At 43.2% G+C, this 16,267-nt stretch overlaps 1 protein-coding gene across 1 annotated transcript in view; it reads right to left on the reverse strand.

Moving 5' to 3' along the window:
- Nucleotides 1-16,267, reverse strand: part of lrba (LPS-responsive vesicle trafficking, beach and anchor containing) — a 170,130-nt gene that overhangs the window by 25,745 nt on the left and 128,118 nt on the right. The window contains exons 45-46 of the mRNA XM_079278784.1: nucleotides 14,432-14,551; nucleotides 11,356-11,508 (exon numbers count right to left, since the gene is read on the reverse strand). Of these exons, the coding sequence (XP_079134910.1) occupies nucleotides 11,356-11,508; nucleotides 14,432-14,551 (273 nt within the window). The remainder of the gene's footprint in view (nucleotides 1-11,355; nucleotides 11,509-14,431; nucleotides 14,552-16,267) is intronic.

The raw sequence follows: 16,267 nt of genomic DNA on the forward strand, positions 1-16,267 counted from the left end.
GAAACAAAGAGCAGCCATGTTATTGCTGCTCCTTCTCAAGAGGCCCGCCTTTATGGAAATCACTTGCATGTACCATTTGGAGAGAGCGTACGCATTAGTGTGTGTGCTGCGCTGGCATTGTAAGTGTATAACTGCGTATTATTGTATTTGTTTGGTCTGTCAGACAAAAGGATCAGCAGTACTCTGCGATTCAAAGAATACCTGCCTCCGCCTGTGGGGATACAGTAAACTGCCTTGATCGCCATTCTTCAAAGCTCTTTCAAAAGAAATGTTATCTCACCGCTCGTACAACAATCCGGTTGGGATGTAAGTAAAAGAAGAGCTATATTCTGACCCTGAATGTGGGCATTGCAGTTTAGGTTGAGCCACCATCCTCACAAGCTCACCAAACACAAGGGCTGGGTATCGTTTCAAAAAAATTCCGAAACCAGCATCAATACCAGCAGCCTTAAAGTGATACCGATACGAAGCATTCAGTTGCACAAAACCACCACCGCGTTTATTTTTATCCGACGCCACAGGTTAAGTGTAGCCATTGAACGTTCCGGTGGCATCTCGTCCCACTCAACTGCCAACACCCTCAAATACACCGCGCCCGGCTTCACCACACCACAGACTGTATGGGTTGTAGCCGCTGCAGTAGTGGGTCAATCACAAGCTGCATGAAGTAAAACAATTGCCGTTGATTGGCTGCGAACAAAACCATACAAAGTATTTTTTTCTAGATCTGGGTACAAAAACAAAATTGAATTCAGGTATTAAGTATCGTTTGAATGGAGACTTTACGAAACTACTCTGTATTGGGTTATTTCGCTGAAATCTTAAAAAGGTATCGAGTACCGATACCCAGCCCTACCAAACGACTGAAATTAGTCCTCGACTAATACACTTTGGGTAGCAATTGCTAAACAGTGCCCAGCTACTTCAAGAAATCTGTTCACCTTTTTTTCATTCAAATGATATATTTGTGACCCGACATCTTCAGAAGGAGTGAGAGTCACGGACATTGTAGGGAAGTTGAGAGAAGCTCTAAAACATTGTTCGTTTTCAACTTGTTGTAGCAACAAACACCACCGGCGGTATCCTTTGTTGTATCGCATAAAACGATACCATACTATGTCTGCGAATACAGACATCATACTGAGTGTGGTGAAAAACATAAAAATAAATCTACAGTGACATCACATTCTCTTTGACCTAGAAGCCTGCATGTGAGGAATTTATGCTACTTGATGGACAAGCAGAAAGTAAAGGACAGAACTCAAGCATGTACCGACAACCCATCAACAACATTCCAGGTGAGCAGGTGTGGAAATGTCTCCTTCTGTAGTGTCACACTGTGGCAGAAGGTTGGGGCAGATAGCAGATTCCTGAGGAGGGATCTGGTGCCACTTCAGGAGAAGCAGGCAGGATTATTGATGGGCCAATTAGCAGCCAGTGTATGTGTCATCCTTATCCACAGGGGACCCTCTGATAATTAATGAATAATTTAGCATTCTTTATGTAAATGCTGATAGGGGGTAGAAGTCACTGGAATCCCACATTTCTATTGTTAAGGATTTGACAAAGTACACCTTTGAAGCATAGGGGAGTCCCCTTTGTTGTGCGCTGTGACTTGTTCCCAATGGAAACAATAATTTGCAATATTTCCGATGTAAGAAATTGTAATCCTTTACCTTAATCGTTTTTTTTGGCCTTCAAAGCACCGAAGTATTGAAATGGATATCTCCAATTCCATTCTAGAAGAGTGGAATGCTTATTTCTGCTTGCCAGCCAATTTGGAGGGCCATGATAATTAACATGCCTTTTCTGTGTCTAACTCTCAGATTACTTTAATTCTTTCCTTTCTGGAACATCTGTAGCATGAATGTGAATTTAAAGCCTAAAAAAAACCACCAACAAAAACACTCAAAGAATGACAGTTTGACTATGTGTCTATCAATATGTTACTCTTTAGAGAGAGATGAGGACTTCAAGAAAGGCTTTCCTTATTCGAGACATCAGAGCGGCAACACCAAATGATTGCAATTAACCAGCTGGTGGACATTAAACCACGATTACTCAGGAGTCCCTTTCTGCTTGCAAGTGGCTGCGATATATTTTCATCCCTTTTTCTTTGGACTTCGGACTTCTTTTAGTGATTTCTTTCCTCAAAAGTAAAAGTCTCTGTCCACGCCACAGGTCTGCAGGAGTTTCTGTGCCTCGCTGTGGTTTGCGGTGAGCTTTATGGTCTGGATTGAGCTGGATTTCACTTTGGCTTTAACGAGGTGACACCGAATACTCTCCTCCTTCCCTCATTGGCCCTAAAAAAAAACCCTTTTAAGGACTTATAGAGAGCTGTCCGTAAGGATGTTAAAATGTCACTTAACAAATCAACCCCCTCATTTGCATGCCAACGGTGATGCGAGCGCACACGCATGTGCCCGCGCGTGTGTCGCTGATGGCGTGGGGGTGTAATCGAATGCACATGTTGTATGCACAGTGTTGTCAGCGGCAGACTGTTTTCTTTTGTATCGATTACGGATGAATAAAGCAAACACTTGTCAGGTTTGTATACGGTAAAATGACTGTTGAAGAACAAGCGGATCAAAACATCCTGAAAACCAGATTCAGTGTGTGCGACAGTGAAACATCATGCATTTTTACATGGGTTACATGCAGAACCACAGAGTCCGTACGTTTTATTGAGTTGTATTGTGTTCTTATTGAGCGCTTCATTAAATCACATCTGTGCGTTTCCAAGTACAACAAACATCATCAACCTGAGCGGAAGCCAGTCTGTTCTTCTTACCGTAACGCAAGGTTATTATCGCTTGTTTCAATTCTCTCTTCTTCCTCCAAGTTCAACAGCCCCCTTTCATTTTCCCTTCTACTTATTCTTCCACTCTAAGTGCTGCTCCGGGTTTTTTCCCCCTCCATGCTCTTTCTTCCAGTCATCTGATCCTTTGGATCAACTCCTCTGGAGTTGCCTTGCCCTGAGGTTGACAAGCACTGATTAAAGGGCTTATTAGCTCGTTGTAAATGAGAAGCCGATTGTCATTCTGAAGCAGGCAGAGGAAGCCTGTTGCCAGCCAGGGGAGAGGGCCCCCCCCCCCCCCCCCCCAACATGGAAGAGGGGGGGGGGGGGGGGGGGGAAAGCAACGGGTGACGTAAGGAATGAGAGCCTTGGAGCAGCCGCACAGCTAACAAACCATTTCCTTTATTCCCATATTCACACACACCCGAGAACCCCAGATGGGTTGTGTGCGTTACTTCAGTCCCCCCCCCCCTCCCCTTCCTGCTCTACTAATTAGATAGGTCACAACTGTGAGAGTTCTGGCTATGGGTCAACGGAGGCACTCGCTGGCAAGTGGAACCTGAAACTCTAACCCTAACTGTCTCCCCGCTCACTCCTCCACCCACTTGAAAAGCAGGAATACCATGTCACGGGGTGAAAAGAAGCAGAATGAGCAGTGATTGGGAAAGTATCTCCCCAAAACAAACATGTCATGGTGGATTTGGTTTTAGTCAGACAAATGGTGTAGTGCAGACTGCGAAAGTGGTCCAATTTACAGCACCGACAATGGAGTAAACAACACTGATTGAGAAGTAAATGGATGAAATGGTGCCGAGTCAAAGTCAAAAGGCAGTGATGGTGTTGTCTTCACTTTTTAGTTAATGCTTGATCGTAACAAACAATATGATGCAACGCAGGAAATGATGATAACTGCAAAAGTGGAAATAAAGCCTTAAATGTAATATTTAAAAAGATATTTGGAAGAAAATATTTTGACTGGCAGAAATGAAGAGAAAACAACTACAATGAGAAGCGAGCTATTTCACAACCGTCTGCTAAAATCGCAACAGCAGCTAATAAGCACCTGCAGAGAGTCCAACCATCCGTCCGCCTCCACACAGAGAGGCTAACAAGCTAGCAAATACATCACCAGTGCCATGAGACACATCCACAACAGGATGAAGCGAGCAAAAGCTAAGTCAACAGTCAGAGCTGATTAAACACAGGGGCCACTGAGGAAGGCTGCGGAGCGTGCCGAATGAGGGAATATTTGGATAGCTGTTGAGAGGAGCATAGTTGTCTCAGACGATTAAAGAGTCTTCTGGAGGACTGGACGGTCTCTCCGTCTGTCTGAAGGGGTGGATGCCTCTCAACACAGAGTGGAGATGATTAGGATGAATGGCTCAACTGATCAGCTCGAGTGTAGTAACCCTTCAAGGAGAGCTTATTAGGTTGTTGGGTTATGTGGAGCGGCAGCTTGTTTGTGTGTGTGTGTGTGTGTAACAAAAGGAAGTATGTCTGACCATTAAAAGGTAAATGCACCCCAAATATATCAGCAATATAACATAACAAGTCAAAATGCCAAAGATTTGATGGGTTGATGGCAGGTTGTCAAATGTGAGAATTCACTGCTTTTCCTGGTCTGACATTGAGGTAAATTAAATATTTGGGGTTTTGGACTCATCAAAAGCAACACATTTTGATCACCTTCTACTCTTGGATATTATAATAGGCATTTCTTTCTGATGCCACAAACTATTAATGAAATAATATTTTGTTTATTTTATATACATATATATTTGTTTTTAATAAAACTAAATAAAATCCTCAATTGCAGCCCTTATGTCACTAATATCACAAATACATTTTTTGTTCGGTAAATGTAATGTCTTGTAGGGCTCGGCGATAACTCCATATCATCATTTATTAACTTTCTATTTTATTTATTATTCTAAACCAGCTGTAACTAAAAGTTAACAAAATGAGCTTATAAAGTCTAATTTCATACAGTATGAAGAGTTTGAACTGGAACTTGTTTAGTTGCTTTCCCATCGGATTATTTTTTGATTTTGCATCCATCTTTAATTTTCTGATATCGATATCAGCAAACATAAATACTAAAATGATTTTTCTGTCATGTTATTTAGCTACACACCTTATGATAGAGGGTTATTCATCGTGTGTGTTTCTGTGTCTGATTGGAAAAATGTATTTAAAATACTTGCTGTCAATGCTGGACTGCACACATTAGATTGGGCCACAGACTGTTTCAATACAGCAAGCATGACGACACAAGATGTCCAGTGCTGGAATGAAGGAGGGTGAAAATTGACTAATACTGTAAGGAAAAAAAAAATAAAGAAAAACTCAGCAGACTTTGGGAGAAATGAAATGGAGAGTGGAGGAGTACAGGAAAAGGGAGAAGGACAACATTAGTGAGTGAGTGTGTCAGCAGCAGTAGATCATCCCATTTCTCAGGCTCTCATTGGCCTCCTCCATTACGTCATTGAAGAGGAGGAAGAAGAGGAGGAAGGGGAGACTGACAGGGAAGAGGGGGAGGCAAAGAAGAAGGGGGGGACAGCTCGTAAAACACTGAGCACACAGTAAACATGTCTGCCCTTACGCATGACAATACCCCTACAGTGAGCGCTGTCTGACATTAGCCAGATAACCCCCCCCCCCCCCCCCCCCGTACCCCACGTGCTAGTTCCCATCCAACAACAAGGCTTTCAGAGGAGACACCGGGGGAATAGATTAGCGCTAGGCTAACATGGTACAGTGTGTTCTGTTACATGGGGCCATACTGGGCTAGACGACGTTAACATTTTCACTCACTCAGTCATTCACAAGTGCGTAAGTATATCTTAGCGGCTAGTGACCGGTCCTCGCAGTGGTTTACCTCAGCTCACACATGAATTCCCATGGGGTCCCCGTGAGGATAAGATGTGGAGGCTGGTGGGAACGGCGTAATGTGCGTCCCAGCGGCTGTCTTTTCACAGAGTGTGGTGCGGATGAGAGGTGAATGTAAACAGCAATGATCTTTGACTTTCTGTAGCTGGTGGTCTGAGCCAGGGAGCTATGTGTCTTGCTATGTGTCTTGGGGGGGGAAGAAAAGTGGCTATCAATGTTGTCTACTGTATGCAGCTCTCCCTCAGATTGTATACAGCCACTGGACATTTCGGCATTATGACATTCAGTCTTCAATGCGAATAGCACCAAAGCACCCCCTTTTCATCTTCCTTGATCATCAACTGGTATGATAATGGACTTGTCTGCCACGATGACAGCGCTTTCTGTAAGTGTGAACGGCTGTCAGCATATAAAGACGGACAAAGTTCAGAACAGAACTTTCAAAGACGCTGATAGTGTGAGTATATGGGGTTTGGGGGGGGGTAAAGGTGATTTGGCTCATATTAATATGACATTTGTCTGTTCGCGCTGAGCAGGAGATGTTTACATCTGCAGGCAGGATTACTGAGGGGTGACACATTAACAGCTGTAAGGTCAAGAGTGAGGCTCCGCAGAACAGCTCACCATCATTGTTCAACGTCAAAATTTGCAAACTGAAATCAGAGAGATGGGGTGGGTCGTGTCTCACTACTACTGGGATTCAAAAGTGGCTGAGAGCAGCTGAGACTGAAAAAAGTTGAGTGTTGATTCTCAGTGGGAGCAGTAGAGCATAAAAACGGTTCATGTGTCACGCAGTGGACCAGGGCTCCATCTTGCCTGGGTCCAGACCTTTGAATCCGCCCACTCCACTGAGTTCAAGTGGCCGGAGTGAAACTAGTTGACAACTCTGTCTGATATCAGGCAAGGCTCCATCTTGGAAAATGATCACTATGGTCAGCTAAAGTGGCTTGGTATCACCAGTAATTAGTCATGAATTAGTCACAAAGACTATTACTAGGTTGTAGGTTTAATGAAAGGGGTTTACGTTTGTCAGGGGATCCTTTCCAATGTTGCATTGCAGCAAAGGTAAAGTAACATGTGACACCTGTCTTCACTGTTATTTCAGTCATATGGTAATTTGCACATCCCATGCCTGCATCACATACTCTAATCACGGTTGCTTAAGTCACAGTACAGATATCCAATCCTGTAATAATTACCACATAATGGTTACAAGGACTACTTTCAGAGAATCACACGAGTCCCAAGTTATTTTGGTGTCTAACATCCATAGAGCAGAGATGCGTTGGGTACTTACAGTGAGGGTTTACCGCATGTGGTGGTGACCTGTGGTCAAATCTCTCAGTATCAACTTCTGACCCATCACTCAACTGGCTTTGCCCATTCAACAAGAGCAGAGTCTCTCACTCCTTCTGTGAGGGCAGTTTAAGTGATCTCTCCGTCACTGCTTTGAGTGAGCAGTTGCTTTGTAAGGGGAAAAAGGCCGAAAGTAATGTGCTGCCCGTCTCTCCCGTGTGTGTGGTTTGCACGTCTATCAGCAGCACTACAAGAGCGCAGATGACGGAAGGGAACCAAACATGTGAACTGTGGAGCAGCAGACGGACCCTGTAGAGTTCAAATGGGTTGGATGGTGACTTCACCTTCCACTGAAAAGAAAAAGACATATGTTGCCTTGGAAAGAGCTGCATAAAAACTATGGAACTAACATGATACTTGGCACCAGATCTATATTACGAATATTTAAGTTTTGGTGTTCAATTTAAAATAAATGACGTTAGATATGTTTAAGTGTAGATAACCAACGCTTTACAGTTAAAACAATGTCATTTGAGAGATTCTGGCTGCTTTAATGTGTAGATCACAGTCTAATGGTGGACTGAGTTTAGAGGCTATTTGCAGAAGTGGTGTAACGGACCACCGTGGATCCATGATCCTTGTAGAACAGCTGCTACAATCAAACAAAGGGATCTGTATATGCCAATGTGGGTCATTAATGATCGGCAATTAGTATTGTCGGCAAAAAACATGATCAAGGATCACTAAAAATCACATTTGCTCACTTTTTTCTTTTGTGCTGATCCGATCCGTGGTACGACCCAAACAGTGAGTTTTATGATCCGCTGCACCACTAATTCGCATCAGGAGATGGCTACTATAACAGACAGTGGGTAAGGCTGCTCCATATCAGCAGCTACAGTGAAGCCAAGACACATGACAGCACATGTAAACATTGATGTGCAGACAAACACAAGCACATACACAGGATCACCTGCTATGGCTCTAATGGTTAGCAGACCTGAGAAGTGAGATGTGGTCATATATAGTGGAATGTCAGACAGGCTGACAGTGCCCAGAGACATGTAGTTATCTGGCGGAGGAGGGATCAAGTTCTTAACCTCTCCTTCGACCTACTGGTAAAAACAACAAGAAGCCCCTGATCTCTGTGGCACGCCGCCTCAAGACTGCGTGTCTCTGCGTGTGTGTGGGTTTGTGATGGGTCAAGAAAAAGGGAGTGTGCCTTTACAAGCAAGCATTTAAGTATGCTGTAGACACTTTAGTGTAGTGAAGGTGCATGCTTGACTTAAGGCGCTTTGTCTCCAGTAAGTCTGTCTAAAATCCAACCATTCCTAAACATGTCAAACTCACAGTTTCCAACTGAACCGGAGCCTTTGAGCCTCCAGTGTTGTAAGCCAGAGGTCAAACAACAATCTGTGTAGGCGCACACTTGCAGTTTTTACTAAACACTAGTGATGAACTATGACACTTCCAAGACCAGAGCAATATAAACCAGGCTACAGTTTGATGTAATGTTGATATCTTCTGCTGGATTTCTTTTTTTTTTTTTTCTTCATTACCAACCATGCAACTCTCCCTCACAACAGCAGAAACAAGCTGCCGTTTTGCACAGCAGCACAATCCTTTACTGTGAGAGGCTTTTAATGGCCTTTCCAGATTGGGCCCTAATTAGCTGTTAATCATCTAGGGCTCATAACCAGAGGGGAGACAGCAGGCACGTGTGTGTTTGTAAGCGTGTGTGCATTTGCGTGTTCTCTCATGCTGCGTATCCGTGTGTTGCGAGGCCATTAGCAGCAGACAAGCTAAAGAGAGCCAAACAGCCCATTAACTCCTTCGGTCTTCCTCTCTCTTCTCCACCGCGCTCATCTCTCTCCCAACAGTACCACAGTTGCCAGCTGACACCCTCTAATGCCAGCTATCTGTCACGACCAGAGACCTGTCCACCCACACATCCCTCCCTCTACCTCGTCCTCGGCCCATTTTATCCTTTATCCTTCCCGTCCACCCTCCTGTACTCTGTCTGCAAATGTACCGTAGTACTGTAAAAAAAATGTACTGCACGAGTGTTACCGTTTCAAGACAAATGTTATCCTATACTGACAATGTACAGTGAACTGATCAAACTAATTTGCATGAAACATTTACATTCAAATATATTAATGTCGGACCACCATTGACAAGTGGAGCCAACATCTTGCAGGAATGGATCAATGAGACGGAATAATTGTCCTATCTAATACTACCAAAGGTTAACTGATCAGCAATTGTACAAACTAACAGTGTGTTTATGTCATTATGAAGCAGATATTAACAGTACCTTTATGAAACCCCAGAAAGATCCTCTTTGTCTGTACAGAGCTTGTTATGTTTCTGTGCACCTACACCTGCCTCCTGGGCTTGGCTGCACGCTGGATCAATATCTCAATTCGCACACAGTAGAGAAAGAAAACCGCAGACTGAAAATGTATCAGCCCGAGAGCAGTAACTGGTAGCTGTGCATGAGCGTAGACCATTTGGATAAGTCGAAATTGCCTCTGCAGTGCTAAATTGGACACAAAGGAAAGGACCAGAGGAAATTGAGGGAGCAGAGGTAGATGAGGCTGCAGCACTTAAACGGGCAATGAAAAGCCGCTTTGTGCTTGCAGGAGCACAAAGCACATTAACACACAGACGCTTTCAAGTCGGTTGCTCCAGTGATACTGCTCTGACAGATTTTTAGTGTGTTCAATAATAACATCCAAATTACAAACATTGTAAAGGTGAGTATGTTCTACTTCTGTATATGAAACAATATTTACTCAGGAGAGCAGTATTTATTTAAGATGTAAAATCACTGAAAAGTAAGACGGTCAAAAATGGTGAAACAGTACTACAATAAAAACATGAGCAGCAACCATTGATGAATCTTAATTATTTTACGAATTAATGTATTCATTTAGTCTATTAAATGTCTGAAAATTGTCCATTGCGCAACATACTTTCTGTCTGAGCGACGAACAGGTATTAAAATTACAATGCAGCACATCTTCATGTATTAGAAGGTGTATACTAAAAATGTTGAAAAATAAATTACTTGAACACGCGACAGACTAACTGTTTCAACTACACGACAGCAGATGACAAAAAATGTTCAAGTATTTTCCTTCTTTAGTCCAAATGAAGTTACACTTAATGACACTGGGAAACAACATGCCACCTACACAACCAGCTTCCCCCGATACATCCACCTTGGCCTCGACCATGCTGACAGCCAAAGAGGGAGAAGTGTGTGATTAATGATAGGGGCCTGGTCATATCAGCAGGCTGGTTAACAGACCCAACCACAAGACTACACAGGTCACAGAGCACACCCGGCCTCATCAGCACACATTACTACTGTGGGCACACAACAGGAAGCTGTTGTTGCCCAAAACATTTTCCTTGGAGGGAATGTGGCCCAAGAATGAATTCAAAATTCAACAGACTGAGGACTTTTTAAAGCAACAAAAATACAGGCATACTTATTTGCATTATAACCTATGATTTGGTTTTGTAGATTCTTATTTTTCTCTTGAATTTGACCCTGTTTATGCAGAATGCATATTTTACAAGGACAGCGTGGCCTTTGATTATCAGTAAAACTCAGATCAAGTAAGAAAAAAGTACCAATGATAAACTATTCCAGCAACACAACAGAAATAATAAATCTATCTGGAGCTTTTTTGACCTTCTAGAGCAGAGCAAGGTAATCTGATCCAAAGAGTTACCTTAGTTTTACAGCATAATGTGTGTGTGTGTGTGTGTGTGTGTGTGTGTGTGTGTAAGACGAGAAAACATCGACAATGAAAATATGACAGCAAGTCTGACAACATCCGAGATGCGTGTACACTGAATGTTTCTGCTGTGGGCTGAAGGGGAGATCAGACACAGGATACTGCATCATCTCTCTGCACACAAACACAATTTGCAATCACACACGCATAAACGTGCACCAGATGTGTGTGGACAGAGCGAGCGCCGAAAGAGAGATGGCGAGGTGGATAGGGATAGGAGGTGAGGTTGGATCACTTCGCCAACACGGCAATCTGAGAGCTGGGGCATGTCGGAGGAGCGGGAGAGGCTCAGGTAACAGGAGGAACTGTGAGACGATCAGGAAATAACACTGTCTCTTTGAATTAGCATTTGCAGCTAAAACTGCAGGGGCAGAAACCTCTGGCAAGACTTCAGTTGGTCTGGGTTATGCGGCATACGAAGCAGAGATAGAAATGTATACGTGTAAATGTGTGTTAGCAACTTATAGATATTAGAAATTAAAAATAATGACCATTTCCACGATAACAACACTTCTCCTATAGATTGTGCATGAATGTGGAGCTTCCGTCCGTGTTTCTTACCAGGCGATTGATGCGTACAAACTCCTCCGGGCTCTTGGCCCAAGGTGGCAGCTCCACATTGGAGACTCCGCTGCTGTCCTCCATCACTCCCAGGTTGTAATCGTTGGCGTTGACAAACATCTCGGGGAGGTAGTAGAACTCTGGGATCAGCTCCTGCACGGACAAAGCACAGAGGTACATTTAAACTTACACACTGGCTTATTACAACGCTACAAGCACAAAAGTGATGAGATCAACAGTGTTACCATTTTAAGAGTTCCCCTAAATAGCTGACACAGGCTTAGTAATGAGTAAAATGATAATGCTGACTGAAGGATGCTTCTGAAACTACAGCAGGCTCAGAGAAATCACCAACCAGCCCTCAGACTCAGAAAGGTGCGACTTGAACATGTCTAAGAGTATTAAGGAGAGCTGAAGAAGTAAGTCGTAGTATAAGTATCAGTAGTCGTGAAGCAGAGGGGCAATCCCTGTATGAATCCAGTTCAGAAATGATTCAAGGATTGCTGAACAGTTAAACAGTGATGTTTTCCAAATTGTACAATTATTCATGGTAGTTACATTTCTGACTGCTTGTCTGCTGCCTGCATTTGTGCTTTGGCCACTACAGAAGATGTCAAAAACGTCTGGATGTGCTTTTTCATTACTCAGTACTCGTTTGCGTCGTCTGTATCTAAGCAGCAGATAAAGCCCCCCCCCCCACCTCTTCCCAACAGAAAAGTCAGCCAAATTCTTTCTGAACTGTGATGACTTTATTTGGCTGTCCCAAACAACACAAAGTGTTCTCAAACTGAAGAGAACTGCAGTTATGACATGAGATGCAACCCCAGATGTTTAGCCATTCGTCGTTCTTAACAAAGCAGAACTTTTCCGCAATGAGTGTAAACATTAAGATTGAGTTTGAGCTTAAAAGCATGCAGGAGACTCCATACAGCCCTCCAGGCCTTAACGGTAAAGTTGTTATTGTGGGTATGTCTCACTGATTATGAAATGCAAGGATGGCTGCTTCATGTAAACAGTTTAAAAAGAGTGGAGTGTAAAATTTATATTTTGCTGTAAAGTGTGGATTATTTAAACGGATAATAGACAGCTTTTTCCTATCGTCTCAAACTGTACTCCATAACAAAAAGCATGATGTCATTCTTCACTTCAAGAAGAATCATAGTCAATATTCTCATAGGATTTGATGGTATGATTAGTTTGATTTATTGGCAGCATTTGTTTTGGGGATTTGATGGTAGCCCTGCTGTCTGTGAACACAACTTGTGAACACAACTTGTGACTGGTGCTTTTGAGAAGGAGAGAAAGATGCAAACCTGTAGACAGCCTGACATCAGAGATGAACAGTCCAACTTCAACCTGTCATGCTCTAGTCTGTCATGCGAGCAGCAATGATGACAGCATGGCAGCATACGAATACGAAAACTTCAGCCCCAGTAGCAGGTTTAAGCATTTATTTTTTTAAACAGATTTTCAAGAGCCTGGTCTCATGCAACATGATCTCTCCAAATATACTCAAACAATAACACAACCCTTTTTTGAGATTAGCTGCACAATACATCCACCTCTCATCAATGGGGTGAAAACATCCAATCAAATGAGCAAGCAAACACACAGGTTTAAAACAACACAGCACTTCCTCACTTCTGAAATCTCTTCACTCCACAAAACCTGACCTAAAACTAAAGGTCAACCTCTTAACGAGGCCTCCAGCACACCCAGGTTCACTGGCTGCAGCCTGCTGTAAATTTGAGCTGGAGGTGGCAGGACACACACACACACACACACACACACACACACACAAACCAACAAAACCTTGAGGGCTTCGCTCCCCAACACTCAAGCCTGCCTTGCATGGACCATTATGTGCAGTGGCCCCTTTGCTCCGGCCTGGTCAGAGGCCAGCCCCTCTGATCCCCAATCCTGTCCTGGGTCACTGGAAGGGGCTCTGGCCTCTGGGCTGCTTTGCTACACTTCCACTGTTGCTACCTCTAACCCCTCTGCTCGTCTCTCTCCCCCTCTGATGCCTCAGGGCTGAAGCTAGGGGTCAGGGGATTGGGGACTGGAGGTCACGCTAGCGTCACCCAGGCTAGAGACACATTGAATCTGGGTGTTGTAACCTATTATCACTCCTTCTTTACCAGTGGGGTATGAAAACACTGAGGCCTTTCGCCCTCTGGCAGGGACAGACGGTTGCTATCAATGGCTCAAATGCTAAAGCTAAATGGTGTACTTAGCATACTAAATTGATACATCTCATCCCTAATTCCTCTTTTGCCTGAACATGAATGTGTGCGTCCGAGTGGATAAAGTCGACGGACTCTCATTCACAAATATGCAAAAAATCCAAACAGAACATGGAAACAAAGTGATGCGGTCCAGATTTCCCCTTTATTTTGATCTGAGGTTGAGCTCTCACAGTTTGATCCACATTGACAGGTCTAGACAGAGCGCAAACGACGGCTCGTTGGGCTTTCGCAATCAAGCAACGGCCAGCTACGTAGTAACACAATCCATATGTTTTATCGGTGGGATGTGAGGGGGGGTGGTAAACGCAATCAAGCGTCAAAACCCCCAACACCACCGCTGCTCCCCCATCCAGTGACCCAGTGCCAGGAGACCAAGCAAAACCCAGCTTTGACATAGAATGTCTGACTGTAGTCGTAAATGTTTTAGGAGTGCAGTTAAAGTGTGCACTGGGGGTATGAAGGCCTTCAGTATGAGAATGACCTGAGCTGCTGCAGGGGCAGATCCAACCGCTCAGTCGAGTTTGGGGGCCCAGTGGGCAGGGATTCAAGTCCAGGTTATAGCTGGCTGAATCTGAGACAAGACGGCTGGGACAGATGAGGATTAGTCCAACGCTTTGATCAGAAGACCAGGAAGCTTTCATTGCATCGGGACAATGATTGGTAGGGACTGGACATTACTCTTTTCAAACCTTTTCTTCTTTGTCTGTAAAGCTGGAGGGGGGTTTATTCTCCCGGAGTGCTCAGTCGTTTATCTCTTCTAACTTCTTAACAAGTCAACCAGGAAAGTATTTTCACATCATGCGTGTGCATGCATCGGTGTGTGCAAGTACCTTAACATCAGACGTGTCTCTCTGGCAGTTCCTCCAGGCGCGGGACACTGAGGAGAAGGTGCGGTCAGCGTGATCAAACTTCCCTCCTTGGAAGTTCAGAAAAAACGTGGTGAAGGGTTCCTGTTGATCGGAACAAAAATGCTTGAAATCTGAGCTCTGGGTTCTGCTGCTGTCAATGGCAACACCTATTGTGATTGTCAAAATAGAATCCAGTTGTTCTCCCTCTAGCAACCTGGAACCCCAAAATGAACTCGTGAAATAATCCCAGTGAGCTCCTAAAGCCAATGCACTCTTGCTGCTGACGCATTTCTAATCATGTATAATCTTGTTAGGAAAGATCAATAGCTGTCTCTCTGACGCAATAGCCCCTAAGTGACATGGACACAATATGCCGGGCCACAGCTACAAACTAACACTGAAGACAGCTAATTAAGTTCAGTCTGAAATGACGTGCGCCTCATTTCTTTAAAAAGTGTAAGAGGTATTGTATCGTTGTTAAAACAAAAGAAAAGGATTATGGGCACGATATCCCCCCCCCCCCCCAGAAAATAGTTCACAATTATTGCGTAAGTAGTTTTCAGTTACTCTGATGTACGTGAGGGTTCCTGGTAAAGTGGCTTTAGAGTAAGCCTGCTAATGATGTGCAGGGATCAATGTGGTAACTCTGCTGGGAGTCACTGAGACAGTGAGCTACTGGGACAATAACAGCAGAAAACTGCACGTTGGAGAAACTTAGTAACCTCCCTCTCCCTCGAGGGCAGTATGGAAAGATTGATGGCATCCATTCAACAAAAGGCACAGAAAGAGAGCACTCGGATACACAATGTATGTACACTGCATATACTCTCAGAAACAAATCAAATCACATAATATCTTGTATTCCTCAAAATATCTTAATACTTAGCTTGAGGGGAACATTTCTTTCATGCCAGACATTTAATTGCACTGTTTTTGTTGTTTTATTATTATTATTATATGGCAACAACATACAGTATAATAAATAATATGCAACAATAAATGAGGGACAATATGCATGTGTTGCAATGTTTAGCATACATATGCTCTTGATCTTAGATAAATACATTTGTTTCTATGAAATAGGAGTCTAATTAAGAAAAAATGAAAGATGATATTAAACTCCAAAGGGAAGCAATTCATATAAATCTAAAAAGCCATCATAAATAGTTTGACACACAAGTTGAATATGCTTACTGCTGCGCATAACTATACTTAAACTCAGTGGAAGTGGGGCCATTTTATAGCTGGTGTATGAGCTTCATTATCTAGATGTTGAAAAAGGAATATCCTGGAGTACTACACTATAAACCATATCATGTTTTTGGATGCACATTATTATTTTTGTGATAAACTTATTGAATTTGTCAGTTACCGTCAAAAAGGAAACATATAAAACAAGATATACACATATCAACAATGCCTTGCAAAACCAACAACTAAGAAACAGGAGACAATCTGTGTGCAGGTCTTCTTACATTCTATCAAAGTGACGCATTATATCTGTGCAAGAAAATGTGGATTGGAAAGAGAATATGTCGAGCCTCTACAGTGGCTGCATGTGCTTCATGAATTACAGCTAAGGATCTTCCCCTCAGAGCATTATCCACAAAATGATTCAGCCATTCTTTTATCAAAGGAGGCTCAGTGGAGAACCACGAGTCTATCTTGGTCTTATTGGCAGCAGTTAAACTTGCAAATATGATTGTCCTCAGGGCTGCATATCAATACTTTATGATTTTCACAACACTGTAATAAAAAGCACAGCAAGAACGCTGCAAACATATTCTAAATCCACAGTGATTTTAATATTATGTATCT

This window comes from Melanostigma gelatinosum, assembly GCF_949748355.1.
Source record: "Melanostigma gelatinosum genome assembly, chromosome: 11".
Lineage (NCBI taxonomy): Eukaryota > Metazoa > Chordata > Actinopteri > Perciformes > Zoarcidae > Melanostigma > Melanostigma gelatinosum.